This window comes from Rhinoraja longicauda, chromosome 3, assembly GCF_053455715.1.
Source record: "Rhinoraja longicauda isolate Sanriku21f chromosome 3, sRhiLon1.1, whole genome shotgun sequence".
NCBI classification, from domain to species: Eukaryota; Metazoa; Chordata; class Chondrichthyes; order Rajiformes; family Arhynchobatidae; genus Rhinoraja; species Rhinoraja longicauda.
The window spans coordinates 49,533,581-49,559,625 of NC_135955.1; the positions used below are offsets into that span (position 1 = coordinate 49,533,581).

At 42.8% G+C, this 26,045-nt stretch overlaps 1 protein-coding gene across 1 annotated transcript in view; it reads left to right on the forward strand.

The window, feature by feature from the left end:
* Positions 1-26,045, forward strand: part of LOC144592394 (A disintegrin and metalloproteinase with thrombospondin motifs 19-like) — a 308,520-nt gene that overhangs the window by 136,053 nt on the left and 146,422 nt on the right. Inside the window, exon 9 of the mRNA XM_078396960.1 lies at positions 2,454-2,594. Coding sequence (XP_078253086.1) covers positions 2,454-2,594 — 141 coding nt within the window. The remainder of the gene's footprint in view (positions 1-2,453; positions 2,595-26,045) is intronic.

Consider the following 26,045-nt stretch of genomic DNA (forward strand, 5'->3'; position numbering starts at 1 on the left):
AACCTTGTTTTTTGTCAGCTGTTGGATGGCCTTTTAAATCATGTGCAAGGCTACGTTACTGCTGAAATTGTGCAGATATTGCACAGTGGAATGGAGACAGTCAGTGTTAAAGTAACAGAATTTCAAAGGCAAAATGATCGTTAGGGATTTGTGTCAGTGAAAATTGGCTCTCTTAAGATCTATGTCAGGTCAGAATTCTATTTAGTATGAATACGCTCATTTGTCAAGAAACATTGTTTCAAGATGTCATATTTGAGTGCAGACTTCTTGTAAATTAGCACTGAGCCATAGAAACACACTGGAAACACACTGGGACAAAGAAGCATCTGCTTGCAAATATTAATATGAATAATTGTCTTTGACAATGTTACAGCTCCAGAAGTAAAATAAAGTCATCATTAGCACAGTTCCTTCAGAGTATTGATGAGGGTTTCATATACTGAGCAAGATATCTCTTTATAAAAATTATTTATTTCTGCATAGGCCTTTACTGTGAAATAAGCAGCATTTTATTGTGCTTCATTGAGGCATCGAATGATACCTGCCACAAAGCAAGTCTCAGATACAATCATGATATTTGATGATTGTACAATGCACCAGTAAAAATACTTTTAGTATAGTGTAATTTTACTATATTTACTTTAGTTAGGGTGTTGACGCTAAAGAGTGATGAAGAATATTTGGGAAGAATTTAGATTACAATGACCAAACTGATTTTTTGATTTGTTTTACATGTGCATTCATCTGACTGCCTATTTATATATATATATATTGACTGTCGACGTGACAGTAAATTATATTCAAATTTAAAGTTGTGTCTGGGTTAGAGTTATGGAGTTGTACAGCACAGAAGTGCACCAGGTTCAAGCCAACCTTTTTGTCCATCTTCACCAATCCTATTTGCCCTCTGTATTCTTCTGCACCTTGCCTATTGATGTGCCTGTCAACATGAACCTAGTAATACAATTCCAATACAGTTCCAAATTTCAATGTAAAGAAAGACTTTCTCCTCAAATCTACTTTGAAACTCCTTCCCCTCATCTTAAAACCATGCCCTCTTGTATTTGATGTTCTGTTACCCCTGTAATTCCCCAAGGATTAATATTTTGAGATATTTGTACTCAAAATGGAACTTCTTCCTCACCCACCAGATACACTGTGGATTTTAGTCGTTTTTATGATTTAGGTTTACGTTGGAATCATATCATCATATCATATATATACAGCCGGAAACAGGCCTTTTCGGCCCTCCAAGTCCGTGCCGCCCAGTGATCCCCGCACATTAACATTATCCTACACCCACTAGGGACAATTTTTTTTTTTTTAACATTTACCCAGCCAATTAACCTACATACCTGTACGTCTTTGGAGTGTGGGAGGAAACCGAAGATCTCGGAGAAAACCCACGCAGGTCACGGGGAGAACGTACAAACTCCTTACAGTGCAGCACCCGTAGTCAGGATCGAACCTGAGTCTCCGGCGCTGCATTCGCTGTAAAGCAGCAACTCTACCGCTGCGCTACCGTGCCGCATGGAAATAGGTCATGGAAATACAGCATGGAAACAGGTCCTTCAGCCTACTGAGTCTATGCCGACTAACGATTACCTGTACTTGAGTTCTATCCACACAAGAGACAATTTACAGATGCCAATTAACCTACCAACCTGCACATCTTTGGAATATGGGAGGAATCGAAGCACCCAGAGAAAACCCACGCGGTCACAGGGAGAATATAAAATCTCCTTACAGACAGCATCCATACTCAGGATCAAATCTGGGTCTCTGGTGCTGTAAGGCAGCAACTCTACCTCTGGGCTGCCTGTGCAGTTATGTTATTCTGTGGGAATTAACCATCGGATTAGAATGACAATTTTGCACAGGTAGCCACTTCATCTGATCTTAACTGTCTTAAATACAGAGGTCAGAGAGCAATTTTGCAGGTCATTTCTTTAAAAACTTTACTGATTCCATGGTCTGTACTACTTTTCCTGCTTGCTTATTTTCTGACATGGCAAGTGCAAATGTGGAGCCCTTCTATACCATATTCTAAAGAGAGAAGTCATTTTTGTTACATATATGGATCCATCATTTATTTTGTTTCCTTTGTTCCTCAATAACCTACCATTTATTTTATCTGCCTTGTTACTACACATAAGAAATGATTTATGCTCTTTGAGAAACATACTTTTCTCCAATAGGAATAATTATTTATGAGCATGATGCAAATAATAAATAAAATTAAATCAAGCTGAAATATTAAATTGTTAAAAGAACATGGGCTAACTCTTAAGTTCCTTTATAAGTCCTCATCTAGCATATTTGAAGTGATTAACAGATTCATAACAGATGTATAACAAATGTTCTGCTTTTGACATACTTCAGATGTACTTTTAATTTGTTTTCATATGTCAGTAAAACAAATGCATTTCTTTTAAACTTTCCTTCAAATTCAGTATGGGAATGAATCATGACAATGATCATCCATCCTGTGCAGATGGCCTCCATATCATGTCCGGGGAATGGATCAAAGGACAAAATTTGGGTGACGTATCCTGGTCGCAATGCAGCAGGGATGATCTGGAAAGATTTCTCAGGTATGTACATGCCAGATTCTCTCACACTATCTAAAGCAATTATCGTGCTGCAGTAATTTAATTTAATGTAATATACAATAGATGCTGTGTAGATGTCAGGTCATGTTTGCTTCTTGACCAAATATTTTTGTTTGTTTCCATTCTTAAATATAAAGAGGGAAAAGGTCGATGTAGATGGATGTTGTGAGGTTTAATTTCCCTCTGCTGGTTTGTTTAATATCAGATTTCTTTTTGCTATTTTGGAGCAACCATTAAGTTGTTTCATGTAATTGGGTGAAAACAAAACTGCGAATATATTAACTGGTATGCCCAGAGGAAATTAAACAATTAAATGTATTTGAAAAAGTCTGTGCATTCAATAATTTTAAGTTAATAACTTATTGGTACAATTGTATTCTCCTAGAGGGAACATTCCACAATACAAAATCTATCATTGTTAATATAGTTCTGTTGTAGCAGCATTCCCATGTGGTATTTTACTGTGGTTGAGGTGATCTTTTATGTTTTCTGTATTTGTACCAATGCATGATTACCAATTGTTTTATAGTTCACCTCCAGTTTAAATTCCATTTGGAATATGTTGGAGGACCAAGAACCAAGAACCAAGTTTATATGGAACCTGATAAAGTTGTGAATTAATAATACTGTTTATGTTAAGGTTTAGACATCTGAAGGCATTATTCCCGTTTTACACGTTTAAAATTAACATCAGTGCTGCAGGCAGCTCTGAAACATGCAACCCACCAGATTGATAAAAGCAATTTAACTTTGGTTGCTTGAGAAAACACAGGCAAATGTATTGGGCAATGGTTGCATTCCTTTTCTGCTGTTTCACTCGTCAATTTGCTGGTCAACAATCTGCCACAGTTTCCTTAAGATTATAATTTAATTATGCTAATCTTTTGAAAAGTTTCTCAGTGGTAGAGTATAGATCATATAGTTTTCCATTTATCATCTCTGGGACTGAAAGGTAAAATGGAGGTGTCTGTTTGTGAGCTCTAAATGTCTTGGGTGTCTGTATTTGACACAAATGTGTTAGTTTCCAAAAGAGACAATGGAAAGCAAAATACCTCAGAGTTTGGAGGATATGACATCCTGTCCATTCACAAAATTTGCAAATTTAATAGTCCAACATTATTGACAGTTACCAAGGCCTGAAGCCAAGCGTGATCTTTACTGCTAAAGCTCTGAAATAATGCATTAGAACATTAGTCAAATTATTTTAACATTCATGCGATTTTGATTCATTGTGGTACTGATGGTGTGCATAATTGCTCAAAGAATGAGATGATTTTATCTTTAAGGGTGGAAATTTTCTCATTTTGCCTCTACAGTCATACAGCATGGGAACAGGCCCTTGGCCCAACTTGCCCACGCTGACCAACATGCCCCATCTACTCTCGTCTCATCTGTCTGCACTTGGCCCATAACCCTCCTAACCTATTCTACCAATGTACCTGTCCAAATGTCCTTTAAATGTTATGATAGTACCTGGCTCAACCACCTCCTCTGGCAGCTTATTTTATATGCCTACTACCCTTTGTGTAAAAAAAAGTTACCCCTCAGGTTCCCATAAACCTATGTCCTCTGGTTCTCGATTCCCCTGTTCTGGGCAAAAGGTTCTGTGCATTTACCTGATGTATTCCTCTCATGATTTTGTACACCGCTTTAAGTTGACCCCTCATCCTTCTGCACTCCAATCTCTTGCAAAAGCTCATGCCCTTGAGTGTTGGCAGCATCCTAGTAAATTATCTCTGTACCCTTTCCAGCTTGACACCATCTTTCCGATAACATGGTGACCAAAACTGAACACAATATTCTAAATGTGGACTCGCCAATGTATTATACAACTGTAACTTAACTTACCAATGTCTCTACTCAATATTCTGAATGATGGAAGGCCATTGTGCTGAAAGCCTTTTCGACCACTATGTATGCACCTTCATTCCGAGATCCCTCTGCTCCACAACACTCTCCAGAGCCCTAACATTTACTGGTGGTGCTGGCCCGAAGGGCCAAATGGCCTACTCCTGCATCTATTGTCTATTGTCTATTGACTTTAGGATTATTATCTCTTCAGATACCACAGAAAGAACATTGTCCTCCTACATCCATTTATCCATGTAATGTTTCATAACAGTTTCAAATAGCTTATATGTTAAGTGCAAAATTGGCTCAAACACAACAGACAATATAAAATACCATTGACTCTTGATTTTGGCAGCTTTCAGTCATTTTTTAATACTTTAGACTTTAGAGATATAGCATAGAATTAGGCCCTTCGGCCCACCCAATCCATGCCGACCAGCAATCACCCTGTACAAGCACTATCCTACACACAGTTTACAGTTTTAAATTTATACAGAAGCAAATTTACCTACAGACCTTTACGTCTTTGGAGTGTGGAAGGAAACCAGAGCACTCGGAGAAAACCCACGTGGTCACATGGAGAAAGTACAAACTCCGTAAGACAGCACCCATAGTCAGGATAGAACCCGTGTCTCCAGCGCTGTAACTAAAGTGTGAGGGGGTGGAGTGGGGGGGAAGCTGGAAAGGAGAGGTGAGACTGGGGCTGAGCCTGGCAAGTGATAGGTGGATTCAGGTGAGGTGGGGTGATTAGCAGATGGATAGGGTAAGAGACATATCCAATTTCAAGTTACTATTGCCCCACATTTCCCTCACCCATTGTTCACCACCCTCGTCACCCTGCTTCTTTCCCATCCACTGTACGTTCATCCTTCAAGCCCCTTATTTTCCTATTATAACCCTTCTTTTTCCCTTCCACCCTTCACCCTCCCTCCGGTTTCACAGTTCACTCCACCTCTTTCCTTGACTGACAATCTTTTGTCTCCTTTTCATCTCTAGCCTTTGTCACATACTCCCCCCATCTGTCAATCCACCCCTCCCCCTCCTGAATCATCCTGTCACTTGCCAGGCATTGCCCCACCCCACCGCCATCTCTCTTTTCCAGCTTTTTCCGCACGACTCCATTAGTCCGTTGAAGGGTCCCAATCCTAAATGTCATCTGTCCAGTCCCTCCATCGTTGTTGCCTGATTCGCTGAGTTCCACCAGCCTTTTGCATTCTGCTCTTATTTTATAACATTGCCTGTTAATAATCACAAATTTTGCCAAGGTTAACAAAATATTTCTCAGAAATATTTCTGATTGCTATTGAGGCTTCTTCTGCACTTGACTTTTGAATTTGGGCATCATAGTTCAGATCTTAAACATACTTAATTAATAATGCACAAAGCTTTCCTTCTGTAATATAATACATTATTTGTTTTCACTACACTCAATGCATAAACTGCCTGAAGAGGTTCATGGGGGTTCATTGAATGGAATGAGGCCATTCAACCTATTATGTCCAGGCCAGCCCATGCCTTTTTGATGTTAAGGCAACAGTGCCTAGAATTTATCTTCTCCCTTTTCCCTTCCCATTCCCTGCTATTGACCTTGCTTCATAGAAAAAAATCATTGATCAAGATGATTCCGAAAATGCATTCTAAAGTAAACAAGGGCAGCAGAAAAAAACACTTGCAAAGTGCTTTTCAGTGTAATTGAGAACCTTAAATTTTATTATTGAAACATAGTTTACATTGAATCAAGTATGCCAATATTAGAGTAGATGACCAGCATGGGCAGGCAAAGTGTTAAGGAAATTCTTAAGTGAGGGAAGGGGCAGAGAGAGTTATGATGAACAATTACGGGACATAGGAATTTGGCAGGACAGCTGACACCATGGCATCTAACAGGAGAATGACTTTATTAAGGGATATTCAAGAGGTTTGAATTAGGGGATTGATGACAACTGGTTGCAGGGCTGGTTGTCCTGACACGAGATGTGGTGGACTAGGTGGGGAGGCATAGTCATGGGTGGAGTGGAAAAGAGGATTAGAATTTAAAAATTAAGCCTTTAGGTTAGCCATGTTGATGGGTGAATCTGACTTGGTGTATCCATGTCTGGAGTAAAAAGAGGGAGATGAAGAGGGAGAAAGACCAAGTTTAACCGAGGATCGTTCTGAAAGTTGTCATCGCCACTGCCAGCAAAGGGCACTTTGGCAGTCAGGTCCTGACCAGCCAGCATTCTGCCCTCGAGTGGTAAACCATTGAACCTGACCTTGCCCTCTGCTGGTTAAGTCACCCTGCTGGCAACCTTTTAGAAGTGAGAGAAAAATTGTGATATATGTGTGGCAATTGTTTTGTAACCCTGTGGATAGAGCACCTCCACATTTCATCTTGTTGGCCAGTGCCTTGAGAACACATCTGTTAATCAAAGTGCCCGCTCTCTCAACTGCAATCAGGTGCAGCACCCAGCAAGGTCCCAAATCACACGGAACGACTTCTGTCACCAGCTGCAGTCGCAGAGCACTCGGCCTCTTTGAATTACCTCAGTTTGTTTTACACTCCAATTAAACCTTGACTCTGCACCTGCTCACTCCCATTCCCTGCCCTCCTGGAGCAAATTTTCAAGAACCTCCGTGTCCAGTTCAGGAATATTGCAATTAGTCGATCCCGAGATTTTGGAGTCCGTGACACAAAGTCTTACGTTGCTGATGATCTGCTGCTGCACTGAGGACTTGGTTATTTCACTGCATTATCTTTGCGTTCTGTGTGGAGTTTCCTGTCTTTCATCCCGGCAGTGGGCTACTTTCAGACATATTTCATATCACTCACTTCACTCCCACCCTGACATCGTCCTTCCTGGTGAAGATAATTATGTTGGGTAGTCTTCCAGTGTCAGACGGACGCCCGGGTAATCTGGGGTTAGAGGCTCGATAAGCACAAATTGCTTTACCTTTGTAATGAGATCAAAGGTGAAATTTGAACTCTACACTGACAGGCGTCATGCTGTGCTAGTCTATGTTAAGGTCAGACCAGGATTAACATGATTTATTTCAGGTTCAGTTGAAGCACAAGTGGAAGTTTTAACTGAAAACCTCTGTCATTCAAGTTCTTTGAGAGTTTCTGATTTGGAAAATCTAACAATTGGCTGTGGGGGTAAAAAAAAATCAGAATGCGTTTTTCTTTTTTTAATCAATAGACGTACTAATTTTTTCAGAGTTGATCATTTATATGCACTTTCTTCTCATAGTGCTTGTCCTTACTGGAATCATTGTGTAAAGATTATGCAAATATATTGATGCAGAAATAGTAATTAATTTCTTTGAGAGGTGATTGAGATGAAGATAAAGATGTGGAATTCCTTTACACCAGGAATATGTGTAAATAATATCCTGGTAAACCAGTGACCGGCAGTAATGTGCTTTTTAATTTACCTACTGGATAATTTTTTTTAGTGAAATTTATTAAAGATGTTCTTACCAGCATATCAGTCAGATTTTGTTTGTTTCCCCTAGTAGCTTGATGTGCGGGCAAACTCAAAATCATGGTGCCATTTCAGTTACAAATGTGTAACTGAAACCAGAAATCTTGACTGCAATTTAGACAAAAAGATATGGCAATTTATTTTTCCCCACTCGGTCACATTTTTTTCAGACAGCTGCACACTAAGCATGGTTTCTAGTGCCATCCTATGCTTGTCTTTATTAAAAGCTCAATGAATGGTAATGTAATGGGAGATCAGCAAAGTTTCTTCAACATAATTCACTTTAGCGGAAACATTTGCTGTACACCACTGATTGTTGATAGATAGAATCTATTCTTCAATCTAACTCTATTATATATATTTTTGGCAAGTTCTATGCTGTCTTGAAAATGTTCTGCTGGATCTCATCACAAAGTGGTCTGTAATGTGCTGGAACACCCCATGTAAAGCAGAAGAATAACAATCCAAGTGAATTTAACGCTTCATTTTATTGGGAAAATCGGACTAGGTTTTGAAAATCATTACGTCTGGGGCATTGGTATCCCAGCTGGAAAGTGTGCAGATGTTTAGATGAGGACACATCTAGGTTTGGCGGTAATTATCAGTAATTCATCAAAGTCCATCGTCCAAGGATACATTTGATAAATGACTCTTTGTTGATGGAAATTAGCCAGTACTTGTGAAACTTTGTATCTGTGTGAATTGGCAGCTTTCGAATTCACCAGTCAAAATAACCCCAAAATATAATTGATTTAGATAGAATAACCCACTGAATAAAAATTAGCATCGCATCTTCCTGCACAAAAGCTCTTTTTATGTTGATCGAACTTGTTCAGGAATCACCATCTTAATTAGTTTAGTCCTCAATCTGTATTTTTCAATTAAGAAAGTACAACATTGTAACTTTCCATGCACAACTTACAATCACCTTGGCACAATAACTGCTGCAGGCTGACAATAAGAAAGTTCAGAACATGGATGCACACAGTTGTTTGATTAGTAGACACTGTTGGTACACTCATTCAAATGTATAACCAGGGTATTGCTACTTTTGACTTCATGCAAGGTTTAGTTACTGTTTAATGTTATGGTTTTGCTGGTGTTCAATGCACAAATGTTCACAAAGTTAGAATGCAGAACACATTTCAACTGATGAGACTTTTAAGTATGACCATCACGCACAGAGGAGCTTTGTGGGAGCGACATATGTGTTTAATAATGGGCAAACAAGGCTATGTGCTGTTTGTACTTGGCCATATTAACACCTAGCAGTGATACGTGTCAATCAGCCATCATCATATTGAATGGCGGTGCAGGCTCGAAGGGCCGAATGGCCTACTCCTGCACCTATTTTCTATGTTTCTATGTTTCTATCATGGTTTTTGGACAGAAATCAAATAGTAGTAATCTCCACTTCCTGAAATTGTAATCAGCTTTTGATAGGAGATAAAATGATGATTGTTGTACCTTCTGCATTTGTGAGAAGGACGTTGAATGTGAGCATTAACAAGATTTACTGATCAAACAACCTTGTGCATCCATGTTTCTGAACATTCTTAGTGTCAGCCTAAAGCACTTATTGTGCCAAGGTGTCATCAAATCAGAAAGAAGATTAAACAGTGGTATGAATTCATTTTAGACAGACATGGAATTACATTTAAAATGTTGTCTTGATTGTAATATAGAAAACACAGCCTGTGTGCAACAAGTTCTGACAAGGAGCCACCTCATTATAGCCACATCACCTTGATGTTGACTGGGGTATAAATATTGGTTGGGGCAGCAACCTGTGCCTGCCTTCTCCCCATATCCCTTGATTCCACTAGACCCTAGAGTTCTATCTAACTCTCTTTTAAATTCATCCAGTGAATTGGCCTTCACTGAATTCCACAAATTCACAACTCTATGGGTGAAAAAGTTTCTTCTCACCTCAGTTTTAAATGGCCTCCTCTTTATTCTTAGACTGTGGCCCCTGGTTCTGGACTCCCCCAACATTGGGAACATTTTTTCCTGCATCTAGCTTGTCCAGTCCTTTTATAATTTTATAATTTTAAGATCCCCTCTCATCCTTCTAAACTCCAGTGAATACAAGCCCAGTCTTTCCAATCTTTCCTCATATGACAGTCCTGCCATCCCAGGGATTAACCTCGTGAACCTACGCTACACTGCCTCAATAGCAAGGTCGTCCTTCCTCAAATTAGAAGACCAAAACTGCACACAATACTCCAGATGTGGTCTCACAAGGGCCCTATACAACTGCAGAAGGACCGCTTTGCTCCTATACTCAAATCCTCTCGTTATTAAGGCCAACATGCCATTAGCTTTCTTCACTGCCTGCTGTACCTGCACACTTAATTTCAGTGACTGTTGTACAAAGACACCCAGGTCTCGTTGCACTTCCCCTTTACCTAATCTGACACCATTGAGATAATAATCTGCCTCCTTGTTTTTTGCCGCCAAAGTGGATAAACTAACTGGAAATTGACAATAAAGTTGACTTTGATTTATCTACATTATACTGCATCTGCCATGACCCTGCAACCTCCTAACATCCTCTTCACAGTTCACACTGCCACCCAGCTTTGTGTCATCTGCAAACTTGCTAGTGTTACTTCTAATTCCATCATCCAAATCATTAATATATATTGTAAATAGTTGCAGCCCCAGCACCGAGCCTTGCGGCATTGCACTCGCCACTGCCTGCCATTCTGAAAAGGACCCGTTTATTCCTACTCTTTGCTTCCTGTCTGCCAACCAATTCTCTATCCATGTCAATACCATACTCTCAATACCATGTGCTATAATTTTGCTCACCAATCTGTCGTGTGGGACCTTATCAAAGGCTTTCTGAAATTCTAGATACACTACATCCACTGGCTCTCCTTCATCCGTTCTACTTGTCACATCCTCAAAAAATTCTAGAAGATTAGTCAAGTAGGATTTCTCCTTCATAAATCCATGGTGACTTGGATCAATCCTTTTACTGCTATCCAAATGTGCCGTTATTACCTCTTTAATAATTGACTCCAGCATATTACCCACCACCGATGCCAGACTAACTGGTCTATAATTCCCCATTTTCGCTCGCTCCTTTCTTGAAATGTGGGACAACATTAGCTACCCTCCAATCCACAGGAACTGATCCTGAATTTATTGAACATTGGAAAATGATTACCAATGCATCCACGATTTCTAGAGCTACCTCCTTGGGTACCCTGGGTTGCAGACCATCAGGCCCTGGGGATTTATCAGCCTTCAGTCCCCTCAGTCTACCCAATACTATTTCTCGCCAAAAGCAAATTTATTTCAGTTCCCCTGTCTCCCTAGATCCTCTGTCCTCTAGTACATCTGGGAGATTATTTGTGTCTTCCTTAGTGAAGACAGATCCGAAGTACCTGTTCAACTCTTCTGCCATTTCCTTGTTACCCATAATAAGTTCGCCTGTTTCTGCCTTCAAGGGACCCACATTTGTCTTTAGTAATCTTCTTTAACATACCTAAAGAAGCTTTTACTGTCCTTCTTTATATTCTTGGCCAGCTTCCCCTCGTACTTCATCTTTTCAGCCCGTGTTGCCCTTTTTGTTACCTTCTGTTGTTCTTTGAAAGTTTCCCAATCCTCTGGCTTCCCGCTACACTTTGCTATGTTATACATCTTTTCTTTTAGTTTTATTCCATCCCTAACTTCCCTTGTCAGCTACGGTTGCCCTTTACTCCCCTTAGAATCTTTCTTCCTCTTTGGAATGAAATGATCCTGCTTCTTCTGGATTATGCCCAGAAATTCCTGCCATTGCTGTTCCACCATCATTCCTGCTAGGATCCTTTTCCAGTCGACCTTGGCCAGCTCCTCTCTCATGCCTTCATAGTCCCCTTTGTTCAACTGCAACACTGACACTTCTAATTTAACCTTCTGCCTCTCACATTGCAGATTAAAACTAATCCTATTCTGGTCACTACCTCCAAGCGGTTCCTTTATCTTGAGTCTTTCCACTGATTGGATAGAATGCAACAAAAAAACATTTCACTGTACCTTGGTACATGTGACAATAATAAACCAAACAAACGTGGCAGGACCAGTGTTTGTGGCAAAATGGATTTTTGGGTGCCAAGAATTAACAGGTATTTTATTTCATATATTGAACATCCAAAATGTAGAGCAAATCTCAACGGTCAAGGTAGATTTGACTACAAGGAACACAGTGGGAAATGGGGATGAGTCAGGAAAGCAGACTGAGGTACATGTTCAGTGAATGATGGAACAGACTTGGGGCAATGCATCACAGGCCAATCCTGCTTTTGTAATTTATGTTATTGGGGGTTGCGTCAGGTGTTTGTAATTCCAGATGCTAATTTCTTTGGTCAATTTTTGAAATCCTAGGAGTCGAGTCTATTATTGGTGTATAATTACTACTACATCCGACTGCGCTGGCAAACATAGCTGTTGAGGCTTCTTGGTAATGGAAAAGCTAAAACTAATGATTTCATAGTCTACAATAACTAATCCCTTCATTGACTTTCCTCTTTATCGATCATGAATCTGTGGAACAGATGGTCAAGGGCCTTTGAAAGAATGGAGTGACATTTATTTATTTTTAAACAGAAGTTGAGACATTCTGGTTGCATCTCCTGTCTGCCCATTATTGCCAAGCCCATGAATCTATCTTCGCTCAGGCAATAAGCTGGTCGGCATATTTCTCAGCGACAAGTGGGATGCTCTAAAGGTTGGAAAGCACAGCAGCAAATCTTGGATAGCTCCCTTGGCTGCAGGTGGTGGTAGCAAAATATGTCATGCTCTTTCAAGAATGTAAAAAATTAGATCAGTAATATCACTGCTTCGTGCACGCCAAGCTAGAAAAGTAATAAAGGCTAACCAGTAACTCAAAAAACCTGCTGACACATCTATACAAAACAGATAACATCTAAAAATCTGTTTTAAATACGGGCATTATCAGAAATGAAGAAAATAAATTGGCTCAAAATGTAGTAGACACATAAGTAATATGCACATAGCTTCAAGTATAGTTGTGCAATTGGCCAGGAGTCTCAGAAATGATACGTTAGTACAGTAGCTCAGTTAAAAAGCAACTATCAGACCCATTGCTGAAACTTCCCAGTTCCTTGTGCACCAGGATAATCCGCATTTGTCTCCTAATCTCACATTTTCAACATGTCGGAACTGGTTGGACCAGTGACAACCCAGGAAAGAATTGTGCAAGTGCTGACATAACCACCTCAAATAGGCAATTTGCTGTTCCAACTCAGTGAGAGTACGTTGCCTGTCTTTTCTCACAATGTAATTGGCTCTCACAACTCTCACTGGATAAACCTGTCCTCAAAACAATAATTCTCCATCCCAATAATATCCTCATAAATTTCCTCTGCACTCTCAGATGCCAGCATCTGCAGTTCCTTGTGAATTCTCAACATTCTCCATGCTGCCACAGCATGCCCCTCAAAGATGTCAGGGGTTCGAGCCAGATTCAGTGTGCAGCAGTAGGTAGCGCAGAATCCCAATGCAGCAATTAAATTTCCCCAAATGTGCTCAGACCTCAGTTTGTGGCCTAACCCATGTTTTGTCAAATTCTAGCTCTGCTTATGTTCTGAGACATATGCAATAAGCGAGTTCGGTATCTCGAACGTGCATGCGCAGGTCATAGGTCACAAGAGCTAAACATTCTCGCCGGCTAATAATAGCGAGGAAGAAACGGCTCTTGAAACTGGTGATAAGTGATTGCAAGCTTTTATATCTTGTGCCCAAATAGGAAAAAAGATGATGAGGAAGGAGTGTGCTTGTTGCCCTTGTTTTCCAGGTGTCGAGGCGGGGAAGAGGGAGTCCGCTGGAGTTTTAGCCTGGCCTGTCCACTGTCCCGGGCAATGGGGAAAAGCCACACGGTTGCGGGCTGTACGGTTGGACTTTTGCCCAGCCGCCCAACCACCTGCGCATGCATATGGTCGAGCTGTTGTGTAGATGCGAGGTGTGCAGAAAGGGCTGTGGGCACTCCTCGAATTTGGTGAGGCACCGACACAGGCACACCGGCGACCAGCCCTTCCAATGCAAGGCATTCAGCCTCGGCGCTGCTGCAACACTGATGCTTGCACACCAGCGAGCAAGAATACCGCTGTAGGCTCTGAGTCGAGTTTTTTCCCGTGCGGCCACAGTTGGCGAAACACCGTCGCATCCCAGGTATTCGCAACCCGCTCGGGGCTGTCGCGGTACAGGTGCGCCACCCGGAGCGGGCGGCTCCCATTCCGCTCCGATGACTGCGGGAAGAATTTCCGCAGCGCTGACTACCTGGCTCTTGCACAGCGGCGAGACCCCGTTCGCCTGCAAGGTCTCATGGCCGAGTATTCGGCAGCCCATTGCAGCTGAGGGCCCACCGCCGGTGCAGCCACGGGCGTGAGCGGCCGTTCTGCTGGGAGGGTTGAGTCAAAGCATTCTGTAACCCGTCTTCGCTGCGGATGCACCAGCCAAGCGGTACTTCAGGTGTGAAGCGTGCGGCAAGGTTACTGCAGCGCCTCGTAACTGCTGATCCATCAGCGCTTCACAGTGGCGAGTGGCCCATCAGTTGCGAGACCTGAAACAAGCGCTTCCTCAGCTCTTCCTCCTTGAACTTCTTCCTCCAATCTGCCGCGGCACTAGCCGACCGACAGGTGCTTTCGGTGTGACTTCTGCCACCGCCGTTTCATCTACTCCTGCTCTCTGGAGATCCACAGGGAGACTCACACAGGGGAGAAGGCAAGGAGGTCCTACTGCAGTTGTACAGTGAGGCCACACCTGGAGTATTGTGGGTCGGCTAGCGCTGCGGCAGATCGGAGGAAGGAGGAAGAGCTGAGGAAGCCATTGTTGCAAGTCTTGCACCTAAAGGGCCACTCACTGCTGTGGAAGCACTAATGGATCAGCAGTTACGTGGCACTGCAGTAACCCTGTCATACGCTTCGCACCTGAAAGGGCCACTTGGCCGGTGCGTCCGCAGGTAAGACGGGTTGCAGAACGCTTTGCCGCAAATCTCGCAGCCGAACGACTGCTCCCGGCCGTTGCTGCGCCAGTGGGCTCTCGGCTGCAACGGGCTGCCAAAAGCTCGGTCATGAAACCTCGCAGGCCAACGAGGACTCGCCGCTGTGCAAGAGCCAGAAAGCCGGCGCTGTGGAAATCTTTCCCACAGGCGTTGGAGCAGAACGGGAGCCACCCGCTCCAGGCCGCGCACCTGTGCCGCGACAGCCCCGAGCGGGTTGCGAATGCCCGGCCGCCGGTGGATGCGACGGTGTTGTGCCAACTGCGGCCGCACGGGGAAAAACTCGCCTCAGAGCCTGCAGCGGTATTCTTGCTCTCCGTTGTGCAAGCGCCAGTGTTGCAGCAGCGCCGAGGCTGCATGCCGTGCATTGGAAGGGTTGGTCGCCGGTATACCTGTGTCGGTCCCTCGCCAAATTCGAGGAGTGCCCAAAGCCCTTCCTGCACACCTCGCATCTAAGCAACAGCTCGACCGTATGCATGCGCAGGTGGCCGGGCAGTTGGGCAAAAGTGCAACCTCACAGCCCGCAACCGTGTGACTATTTCCCCATTGCCCAGGACGGCGGACAGGCCAGGCTAAAACTCCAGTGGACTCCCTCTTCCCCACCGCGACACCTGGAAAACAAGGGCAACAATCACACTCCTTCCTCATCATCTTTTTTTCCTATTTGGGCACAAGATATAAAAGCTTGCAATCACTTATCACCAGATTCAAGAGCCGTTTCTTCCCCGCTGTTTTCAGCTGGCGAGAATGTTTAGCTCTTGTGACCTATGACCTGCGCATGCATGGTCGAGATATCGAACTCGCTTATTAAACAAATCGTGCTAATAGCAGTCTGAAGAAGGGTTCTGTCCCGAAACACCACCCATCCTTTTACACCAGAGATGCTACCTGACCCGCTGAGTTACTACAGCATTTTGTGTCTATCCTATGTCATCTAACTTTCGCATCCACTCCCTGAACAGTAGGGGCAATTTACAGGAGTCAATTAACCCACAAACTCGATTGTCTTTAGGACGTGGGAGGAAACCGGAGCACCCAGAGGAAACTAAAGCGGTCACAGGGAGAATGTGCAAACTCCACACGGGCAGCACCCGAGGTCAGGATCGGACCCAGATTTCTGCCGCTGTGAGACAGCAGTTCTACCAGCTCTACCTTAAATGTTACCTTGACCATCTTTTCGACCAGTTCTCCTTTATTTTGATAAGTGATAGGATGTTAAGAAGTGTAAAAGAATGAAGGAATCTTGGAGAACATGTTCTCAAACCTCAGAAGGTGCTTTCTAATTTTTGTTGCGATTATGCCTTTTAGAAGGACATCAAGACTTATTTCGGTCCAAAAAATGCCGAATTGTTTGTATACCCAAATCATTATTAAAGAAGCCTAACAGCATCTTGGTCTTTTAAATAGAGGCAGCGAATCTAAAACCAGGAAAGATAGGGTGGATCTTTAGGAATCAGTAATTAAACCTCAGCATGAATATTGATTTCAATTATGGGAATCTATCAAGGAATTTGAAGGTGCAGAAGACATTTGGTAGAACACCAGAGATGAGAAACCAAAGTCGCTTGGAGAGAGAAAAGAAAATGGGATTGTTGGAATAGAGAAGGTTAAAAGGAATTATATAAATGACAGGTTAGAGGGTCATTAGTCCGAGATAAATGAATTTAAGGGATTGAGATAATGAGAGCCACATATTTTCCATGCAGCGGTTATTGTAGCCTGGATGGCTTTTGTGTGTGGAGGATGTACATAATCTCTAAAAGCAATTGGATTTAAATTTGAAGGGAAGAATGTTACAGATTGATGTGGAATAGGTAGCAAGTGAGTCAAAATGGATCTTTTTTTTCAAAGAACTTGCATAGGACGTGTGGTATCACCTTTTTGTTCTGTGATTTATATTTGTATGATTCTACAAATTAAAAATTGTTTTATTAGAAGCACGAGCACATTTACAATAGGAAGGTTTATAGTCGCATCTGTCTGCAATAATCACCAGCATGCAATTTCCAGTCTGTTTTGCTCTTTCAATGGTGTCAGTAAACTTCCTTTTAACAGAAAATAAAGAAAAACAAACTTTTCTATCTGAATCCTGTGCTTCAAGTTAACTAATTGTCTCTAGCCTGTTAGATTGATCAATGGTTTTTTGTTTCCAAAATTCTCATGGATTTTGATGATTCTTTTATTGTCAGAGTGGGTGCTTTCGAAACTTTACATCTACCATACATTAGCAAATGCTTTATGTGCTTGAATGAACTATTTTTAAAATTACCAAATATAACCAGATGCTGCAACTTAGCCACAAGAAGGCCAGATGTTTCCCTCGCACATCATTTGGATGAATGTGCAAGTCTCTGTGTACGTTTGTTTTTTATCAAACAAAGCCCCTCATTATTCGCGCAACACTTTCCATTATCTTTCAGAAGCTTGACATTTCCAGTGTAGCGATCAAAATGGTAAAGACAGACATGAAATCATCTGCAACAGACTTTGCTTTGCTTTAGATAATGAGCAGGGAGGCTTCACAAAGTTTCTCTGAGGAAAATAAGAATTCTTTAACAGTGATATATTTGTAGATTGTTTATGCTGTTGGCAATTGTAACTTGGGGAAAATATTTGGTAAGTGCATCTGTGACTAAATTCTTGGTTATCGGCACAAAGTCATGTTTTTCTGCAGTCTATGCTTACATAATCAACATCGGGAGATAAGTGCATTGAGTTGATTATCATATTGTACGTTTCAATTAATATAATAAGTCAAATGGCATCCATTCCCAACTTTTAACTGATTGGATTGGTTCTTTACAAATCCATGTGAAAAAGCAGGACAATAAGTTGACACGGGGATTAAAACAGTCACTGACAGCTTGGCATTGATGATCATAAGAACATAGTTATCACCCATTTCTCAAGGACAGTCCCCTGGGTAGAAAAACAGCTGTGATTATGTATCAACAAAATATGTAATATAGATAGGTACAGCAACTGGAGAATGAAGTTGATTTTAAACTCAATCTTTCCCAGTTTTGGAAACTGACTTAGTAATGTAATGGGGTCAACAATAGCCAATGGAAAATGCATCACTGCATTCTATGGCACATGTGAAGTTAGATACTAATGTGCTTCTTAGTTTGCTAACAGATCTGCTGGTCCTTGCTTCAATATAAAGTGGTCAATATCTATTTTGATTATCATTTTGGCAATAACATCATTATCACAATTTAAAAAAAAATCAATTTCTTCATTATGCTTCATGATTTAAGATCTAAAGTGCCTCAACGATTGTTAAGTATTTTGAAGTGCAGTTTGTTTGTCAATGTAGGGAAGAAAAACAATAACCATTTACCATTACTACGTGATTGCAATACTGCAAATGAATAATGACAAGATAATTTGTTTGAGGGATAGATAATGGACAGTAATCACCAGCTCTTCTTTAATTATAGTCAAGGCATCTCTTACATCAACCTTTGAGAGTAACTTGGGTTTAAAAGCTCAACCAAAGATGCGATTCCAACATTCCAACCTTTGTCAGCATTACACCAGAATATTACTCTCTGCCACAGAGAAAGGAGTGAGATATTGTTCTGAGATTCTCTGACCTATATGTAGAAGTGCTACCATTGAACCAAAGTTGATTCCTCAAAGCAAGATGTATTGCAGTCAGTTGGCAGGAAGATTTTAAATTGGAACATCTCTTGGTTGCAATTTTGTAGACTGGTGTACATATTAATGGTAAAAGTTCTGCATATCTAATCAATAGAAGTCCATTACAGTTAGGATTTATGCTCTTTACTATCATTATTGCTGATTTAACAGAAGACCCTGTTGGCAAATGACTTTGCATCTTCTCAGCGCAATCATTATGGACTGGTGGGCCTGCTCCTGTGCTGTACTGTATATATCGATGAGACCAAGCGCAGGCTTAGCGATCGTTCCGCTAAACACCTCTGCTCAGTTTGCCTAAACCTACCTGATCTCCCGGTTGCTAAACACTTTAACTCCCCTTATTCACAAAATGCTGGAGTAACTCAGCAGGTCAGGCAGCATCTCGGGAGAGAAGGAATGGGTGACGTTTCGGGTCGAGACCCTTCTTCAGACTGATGTCAGGGGGGCGGGACAAAGGAAGGATATAGGTGGAGACAGGAAGATAGAGGGAGATCTGGGAAGGGGGAGGGGAAGGGAGGGACAGAGGGACTATCTAAAGTTGGAGAAGTCGATGTTCATACCACTGGGCTGCAAACTGCCCAGGCGAAATATGAGGTGCTGTTCCTCCAATTTCCGGTGGGCCTCACTATGGCACTGGAGGAGGCCCATGACAGAAAGGTCAGACTGGGAATGGGAGGGGGAGTTGAAGTGCTCGGTCACCGGGAGATCAGTTTTGTTAATGCGGACCGAGCGCAGGTGTTCAGCGAAGCGATCGCCAAGCCTGCGCTTGATTTCGCCGATGTAAATAAGTTGACATCTAGAGTAGCGGATGCAATAGATGAGGTTGGAGGAGGTTCAGGTGATCCTTTGTCTCATCTGGAAAGACTGTTTGGGTCCTTGGATGGAGTTGAGGGGGGAGGTAAAGGGACAGGTGTTGCATCTCGTGCGGTTGCAGGGGAAAGTGCCCGGGGTTGGGGTGGTTTGGGTAGGAAGGGACGAGTGGACCAGGGAGTTACGGAGGGAACGTTCTCTGCGGAACGCAGAGAGGGGAGGGGATGGGAAGATATGGCCAGTGGTGGGGTCCCGTTGTAGGTGACGGAAATGTTGGTGGATGATATGTTGGATCCGCTGGCTGGTGGGGTGGAAGGTGAGAACGAGGGGGATTCTGTCCTTGTTGCGAGTGAGGGGAGGGGGAGCAAGAGCGGAGCTGCGGGATGTAGAAGAGACCCTAGTGAGAGCCTCATCTATAATGGAGGAGGGGAAGCCACGTTTCCGGAAGAACGAGGACGTCTCGGAAGCCCTAGTGTGAAACACCTCATCCCGGGCGCAGATGCGGTGTAGACGGAGGAATTGGGAGTAGGGGATAGACTTTTTGCAGGGGACCGGGTGGGAAGAAGTGTAGTCCAGATAGCTGTGTGAGTCAGTGGGTTTATAGTAAATGTCCGTCACTAGTCTGTCTCCTGTGATGGAGATGGTGAGGTCCAGAAACGGGAGGGAGATGTCGGAGATAGTCCAGGTATATTTAAGGGCAGGATGGAAATTGGAGGTGAAGTGTATGAAGTCAGTGAGTTCTGCATGGGTGCAAGAGGTAGCACCCGTGCAGTCATCGATGTAGCGGAGGTAGAGTTCGGGGATGGGGCCAGTGTACGTCTGGAACAGGGATTGTTCGACGTACCCGACAAAGAGGCAGGCATGGCTTGGGCCCATGCTCCCCCACCCATTCCCACACTGATCTTTCTGTTCTGGGCCTCCTCCATTGTCAGAGTGAGGCCCAGTGCAAATTGGAGGAACAGCACCTTATATTTTGCTTGGGCAGCTTACACCCCAACGGTACGAATATTGACTTCTCTAACTTCAAGTAACCCTTGTTTTCCCTCTCTCTCCATCCCTCCCCCTTCCCTGTTCTCCGACCAGTCTGACTGGTCCTCTGATTACATTGTATCTCTGTTTGCTTTGTTGTCACTTTCTCCTACCTAACAATGGTCTATTCTACATTTTCCTTGATCTACATCTCTTTTGATCTCTTACACATCCTTATCTCTGTAACTCCCTCTCCCCTGAGGCTCAGTTTGAAGAAGGGTCTCAACCCAAAACGTCACCTGTCCCTTCAATCCAGATATGCTGCCTGCCCTGCTGAGTTACTCCAGAATTATGTATCTCTCTTCGGTGTAAACCAGCATCTGCAGTTTCTTCCTACATTGTACTGTTCTCCGTTCTACAGAGGAAACCATTGATGCTGATCTCTAAAGATGTGGCCAGACGTTTGATTCTTAGATAAGAAAAGAGACAAAAATAAAAAAAAGAATTGTGCCATGTGTGGCAGATTTTTTCTACTGTGCGTAAATATAGCATGACCCATTTGGATCAGGATGTTTCTGCAACACTGTTGAAACATTTTAGAGAAAGCCATTTCTGTCTGCAAGGAAATGCAAATCTGTAGAGTAGATGGCACGTGTAGATTGCAGATGTACAGATGTATTAAAGAGGGGAGCAGTTGTAATTGTGCTCCCAGAAATTGGCAATTTTGTTTGCATGGATACAGATGGAAATGGGGTACAGATCAGTCACTTGAGGGTCTAATTTGGCTCATGGGGTTGAATGACCTTCCTGTGTTCTTGTGTTGTGAGATGGTAAATCCCTAACTAATTTATTGTGCTTCATTCTTAGCTTTATTCAATAAATCCATCAATTACATCTGCATTTCATTACTGGCAAGGAGCCGAGTTGGATAATGAACTATTATTCCGAAATGATAAACGTCAAATGCTGGAAAGCTAAACTAGATATACAAATTATCAATGCAAAATTGGGATTCGAGTCCTGTTTATTTTACTGCATCTTTGAAATGATGGCCAAATAACATTTACGTTTTAGAGCTGAATCCAACATTTTGGCTATCTGGTCTCATGAATTAACTTATTGATGAGTTACGGTAAAATAATTTTGATAAGAACTGGGAACTTTTCGTTTTCTTTATCATTAAAACAAAATCACAAAATTAAAATTGTTTTTTTTCTGATTTCAATATAGTCCATCCCTGAAAATGTGTAATGGGATCTACAGATAGAATTGATTGTCAATAGTCCTGTAGTTTTGTTAAGCAACAGTAAAGCCAAGTAAACTCTGCCAAAGTAATTGTCTATCATTGTTACTTTATAAGATTTTCAAACCAAAAATTGCATATATTAGTTTTGGCATTATCTTTGGATATATGACAAGCAAACAAGGAGTAAATTTGAAAGAAGAGTAAGGATCCTTAGATTGTGCCCATGAACACCTTGAATATCAGAGAACAATCAGCATTAATTAGTATTGAACTGATGACAAATTAACTCATAAACCAATTTTTTTGCATGATAAAATCAATACATTATAATCATTGTGAGATACAACGCAAAAGCTTGTCCATTGGCCACTGAGTCGATATCGACCATTAAGCACCAATTTACACTAGTTGTACATGAATTCCACGTTTTATTCTCCCTATATTCTCATCAACTCCCCCCCTAAGTTCTATCGCTCACCTATTCATTAAAGACAATTTACACTGGCCGATTAATGTAGCAATGCACATGTCCTTGGGATATGGGATGAAACCAGAGGACCCAGAATTGGGAGTAGATATCCAGGTAGATATTGGGAACTCTGATTTCCCCTTTATAAAAGTGCTGGTAAGAAAATTTGTATCCTGGGAGTACCATGAAGATTTTAAATGGGAAAATCTCTTGGTTGCATTTGTACACTAGTTGTCCCAATAGACAATAGGTGCAGGAGTAGGCCATTCAGCCCTTCGAGCCAGCACCGCCATTCAATGCGATCATGGCTGATCACTCAATCAGTACCCCGTTCCTGCCTTCTCCCCATACCCCCTCACTCCGCTATCCTCAAGAGCTCTATCCAGCTCTCTCTTGAAAGCATCCAACGAACTGGCCTCCACTGCCTTCTGAGGCAGAGAATTCCACACCTTCACCACCCTCTGACTGAAAAAGTTCTTCCTCATCTCCGTTCTAAATGGCCTACCCCTTATTCTCAAACTGTGGCCCCTTGTTCTGGACTCCCCTAACATTGGGAACATGTTATCTGCCTCTAATGTGTCCAATCCCCTAATTATCTTATATGTTTCAATAAGATCCCCCCTCATCCTTCTAAATTCCAGTGTATACAAGCCCAATCGCTCCAGCCTTTCAACATACGACAGTCCCGCCATTCCGGGAATTAACCTAGTGAACCTACGCTGCACGCCCTCCATAGCAAGAATATCCTTCCTCAAATTTGGAGACCAAAACTGCACACAGTACTCCAGGTGCGGTCTCACCAGGGCCCGGTACAACTGTAGAAGGACCTCTTTGCTCCTATACTCAACTCCTCTTGTTACGAAGGCCAACATTCCATTGGCTTTCTTCACTGCCTGCTGTACCTGCATGCTTCCTTTCATTGACTGATGCACTAGGACACCCAGATCTTGTTGAACTCCCCCTCCTCCTAACTTGACACCATTCAGATAATAATCTGCCTTTCTATTCTTACTTCCAAAGTGAATAACCTCACACTTATCTACATTAAACTGCATCTGCCATGTATCCGCCCACTCACACAACCTGTCCAAGTCACCCTGCAGCCTTATTGCATCTTCCTCACTATTCACACTACCCCCCAACTTAGTATCATCTGCAAATTTGCTAATGGTACTTTTAATCCCTTCGTCTAAGTCATTAATGTATATCGTAAATAGCTGGGGTCCCAGCACCGAACCTTGCGGTACCCCACTGGTCACTGCCTGCCATTCCGAAAGGGACCCATTTATCCCCACTCTTTGCTTTCTGTCTGTCAACCAATTTTCTATCCATGTCAGTACCCTACCCCCAATACCATGTGCCCTAATTTTGCCCACTAATCTCCTATGTGGGACCTTGTCGAAGGCTTTCTGAAAGTCGAGGTACACCACATCCACTGACTCTCCCTTGTCAATTTTCCTAGTTACATCCTCAAAAAATTCCAGTAGATTTGTCAAGCATGATTTCCCCTTCGTAAATCCATGCTGACTCGGAATGATCCCGTTACTGCTATCCAAATGCTCAGCAATTTCGTCTTTTATAATTGACTCCAGCATCTTCCCCACCACTGATGTCAGACTAACTGGTCTATAATTCCCCGTTTTCTCTCTCCCTCCTTTCTTAAAAAGTGGGATAACATTTGCTATCCTCCAATCCACAGGAACTGATCCTGAATCTATAGAACATTGAAAAATGATCTCCAATGCTTCCACTATTTCTAGAGCCACCTCCTTAAGTACTCTGGGATGCAGACCATCAGGCCCTGGGGATTTATCAGCCTTCAGTCCCATCAGTCTACCCAAAACCATTTCCTGCCTAATGTGGATTTCCTTCAGTTCCTCCATCACCCTAGGTTCTCCGGCCCTTAGAACATTTGGGAGATTGTGTGTATCTTCCTCAGTGAAGACAGATCCAAAGTAACGGTTTAACTCGTCTGCCATTTCTTTGTTCCCCATAATAAATTCCCCTGCTTCTGTCTTCAAGGGACCCACATTTGCCTTGACTATTTTTTTCCTCTTCACGTACCTAAAAAAACTTTTGCTATCCTCCTTTATATTATTGGCTAGTTTACCCTCGTACCTCATCTTTTCTCCCCGTATTGCCTTTTTAGTTAACTTTTGTTGCTCTTTAAAAGAGTCCCAATCCTCTGTCTTCCCACTCTTCTTTGCTATGTTATACTTCCTCTCCTTAATTTTTATGCTGTCCCTGACTTCCCTCGTCAGCCACAGGTGTCTCTTACTCCCCTTAGAGTCTTTCCACCTCTTTGGAATAAATTGATCCTGCAACCTCTGCATTATTCCCAGGAATACCTGCCATTGCTGTTCTACTGTCTTCCCTGCTAGGGCCGCCTTCCAATCAATTTTGGCCAGCTCCCGCCTCATGCCTCTGTAATCCCCTTTGCTATACTGTAATACCGACACTTCCGATTTTCCCTTCTGCCTTTCCATTTGCAGAGTAAAACTTATCATGTTGTGATCACTGCCTCCTAATGGCTCTTTTACCTCTAGTCCCCTTATCAGATCAGGATCATTACACAACACTAAATCCAGAATTGCCTTCTCCCTGGTAGGCTCCAGTACAAGCTGTTCTAAGAATCCATCTCGAAGGCACTCTACAAACTCTCTTTCCTGGGGTCCATTTCCAACCTGATTTTCCCAGTCTACCTGCATGTTGAAATCTCCCATAACCACAGTAGCATTACATTTTTGACACGCCAATTTTATCTCCTGATTCAACTTGCACCCTATGTCGAGGCTACTGTTTGGGGGCCTATAGATAACTCCCATTAGGGTCTTTTTACCCTTACAATTTCTCATTTCTATCCATACTGATTCAACATCTCCTGATTCTATGTCACCCCTTGCAAGGGAATGAATATCATTCCTTACCATCAGAGCAACCCCACCCCCTCTGCCCACCTGTCTGTCTTTTCTATACGTTGTGTACCCCTGGATATTCAGTTCCCAGCCCTGGTCCTCTTGTAACCATGTCTCAGTGATCCCTACAACATCATACTTGCCCATGACTAACTGAGCCTCAAGCTCATCCACTTTATTTTTTATACTACGCGCATTTAAGTACAACACTTTAACTTCTGTATTTACCTCCTCTCTCACATCGTTCACAATTGGCCCTGCCCTTAATTTCTTTTCCGCTCTAGAACTTCTGTTCCCATTCTTCCGAGAGTCTTTTGCAATATCTCCTGTATTCCCTTTTACCTCATCTTCATATTCACAATTTGTTAACCCCTCCCCCCCACTACTTAGTTTAAAGCCACAGGTGTCACACTAGCAAACCTGCCTGCCAGAATGTTTGTCCCCCTGCTGTTAAGATGCAACCCGTCCCTTTTGTACAAGTCACCCCTAGCCCAGAAGAGATCCCAGTGGTCCAGAAATCGAAATCCCTGCTCTCTGCACCAGCCCCTCAGCCATAAATTCATACCCTCTATCTCTCTGTTCCTGGCCTCACCAGCACGAGGTACCGGTAGCAGTCCAGAGATAACCACCTTCGACGTCCTACTTCTCAGTGCTTTTCCCAACTCTCTAAACTCCCGCTGTAGCACCTCCTTCCTCTTCCGCCCGACGTCATTCGTGCCCACGTGCACAACGACTTCAGGTTGATCGCCTTCCCTCACTAGGATTTTCTGAAGCCGGTCTGTGATGTGTTGAACCCTGGCACCAGGGAGGCAACAGACCATCCTCAAGTCCCTCCTGCTGCCACAGAATCTTCTGTCCGTCCCTCGGACTATGGAGTCACCGACCACTACGGCTCTTCCAGACTTCGGTCTCCCCTGTCGAGTATCCTTGCCAACAGGTCCGCCACTCGGACTGGAAACGTCTTCTGCCCCGACAGTTCCCAAGAGGGTATACCTATTTGCAATAGGCACAGCCACTGGGGTCTCCTGTAGTCCACG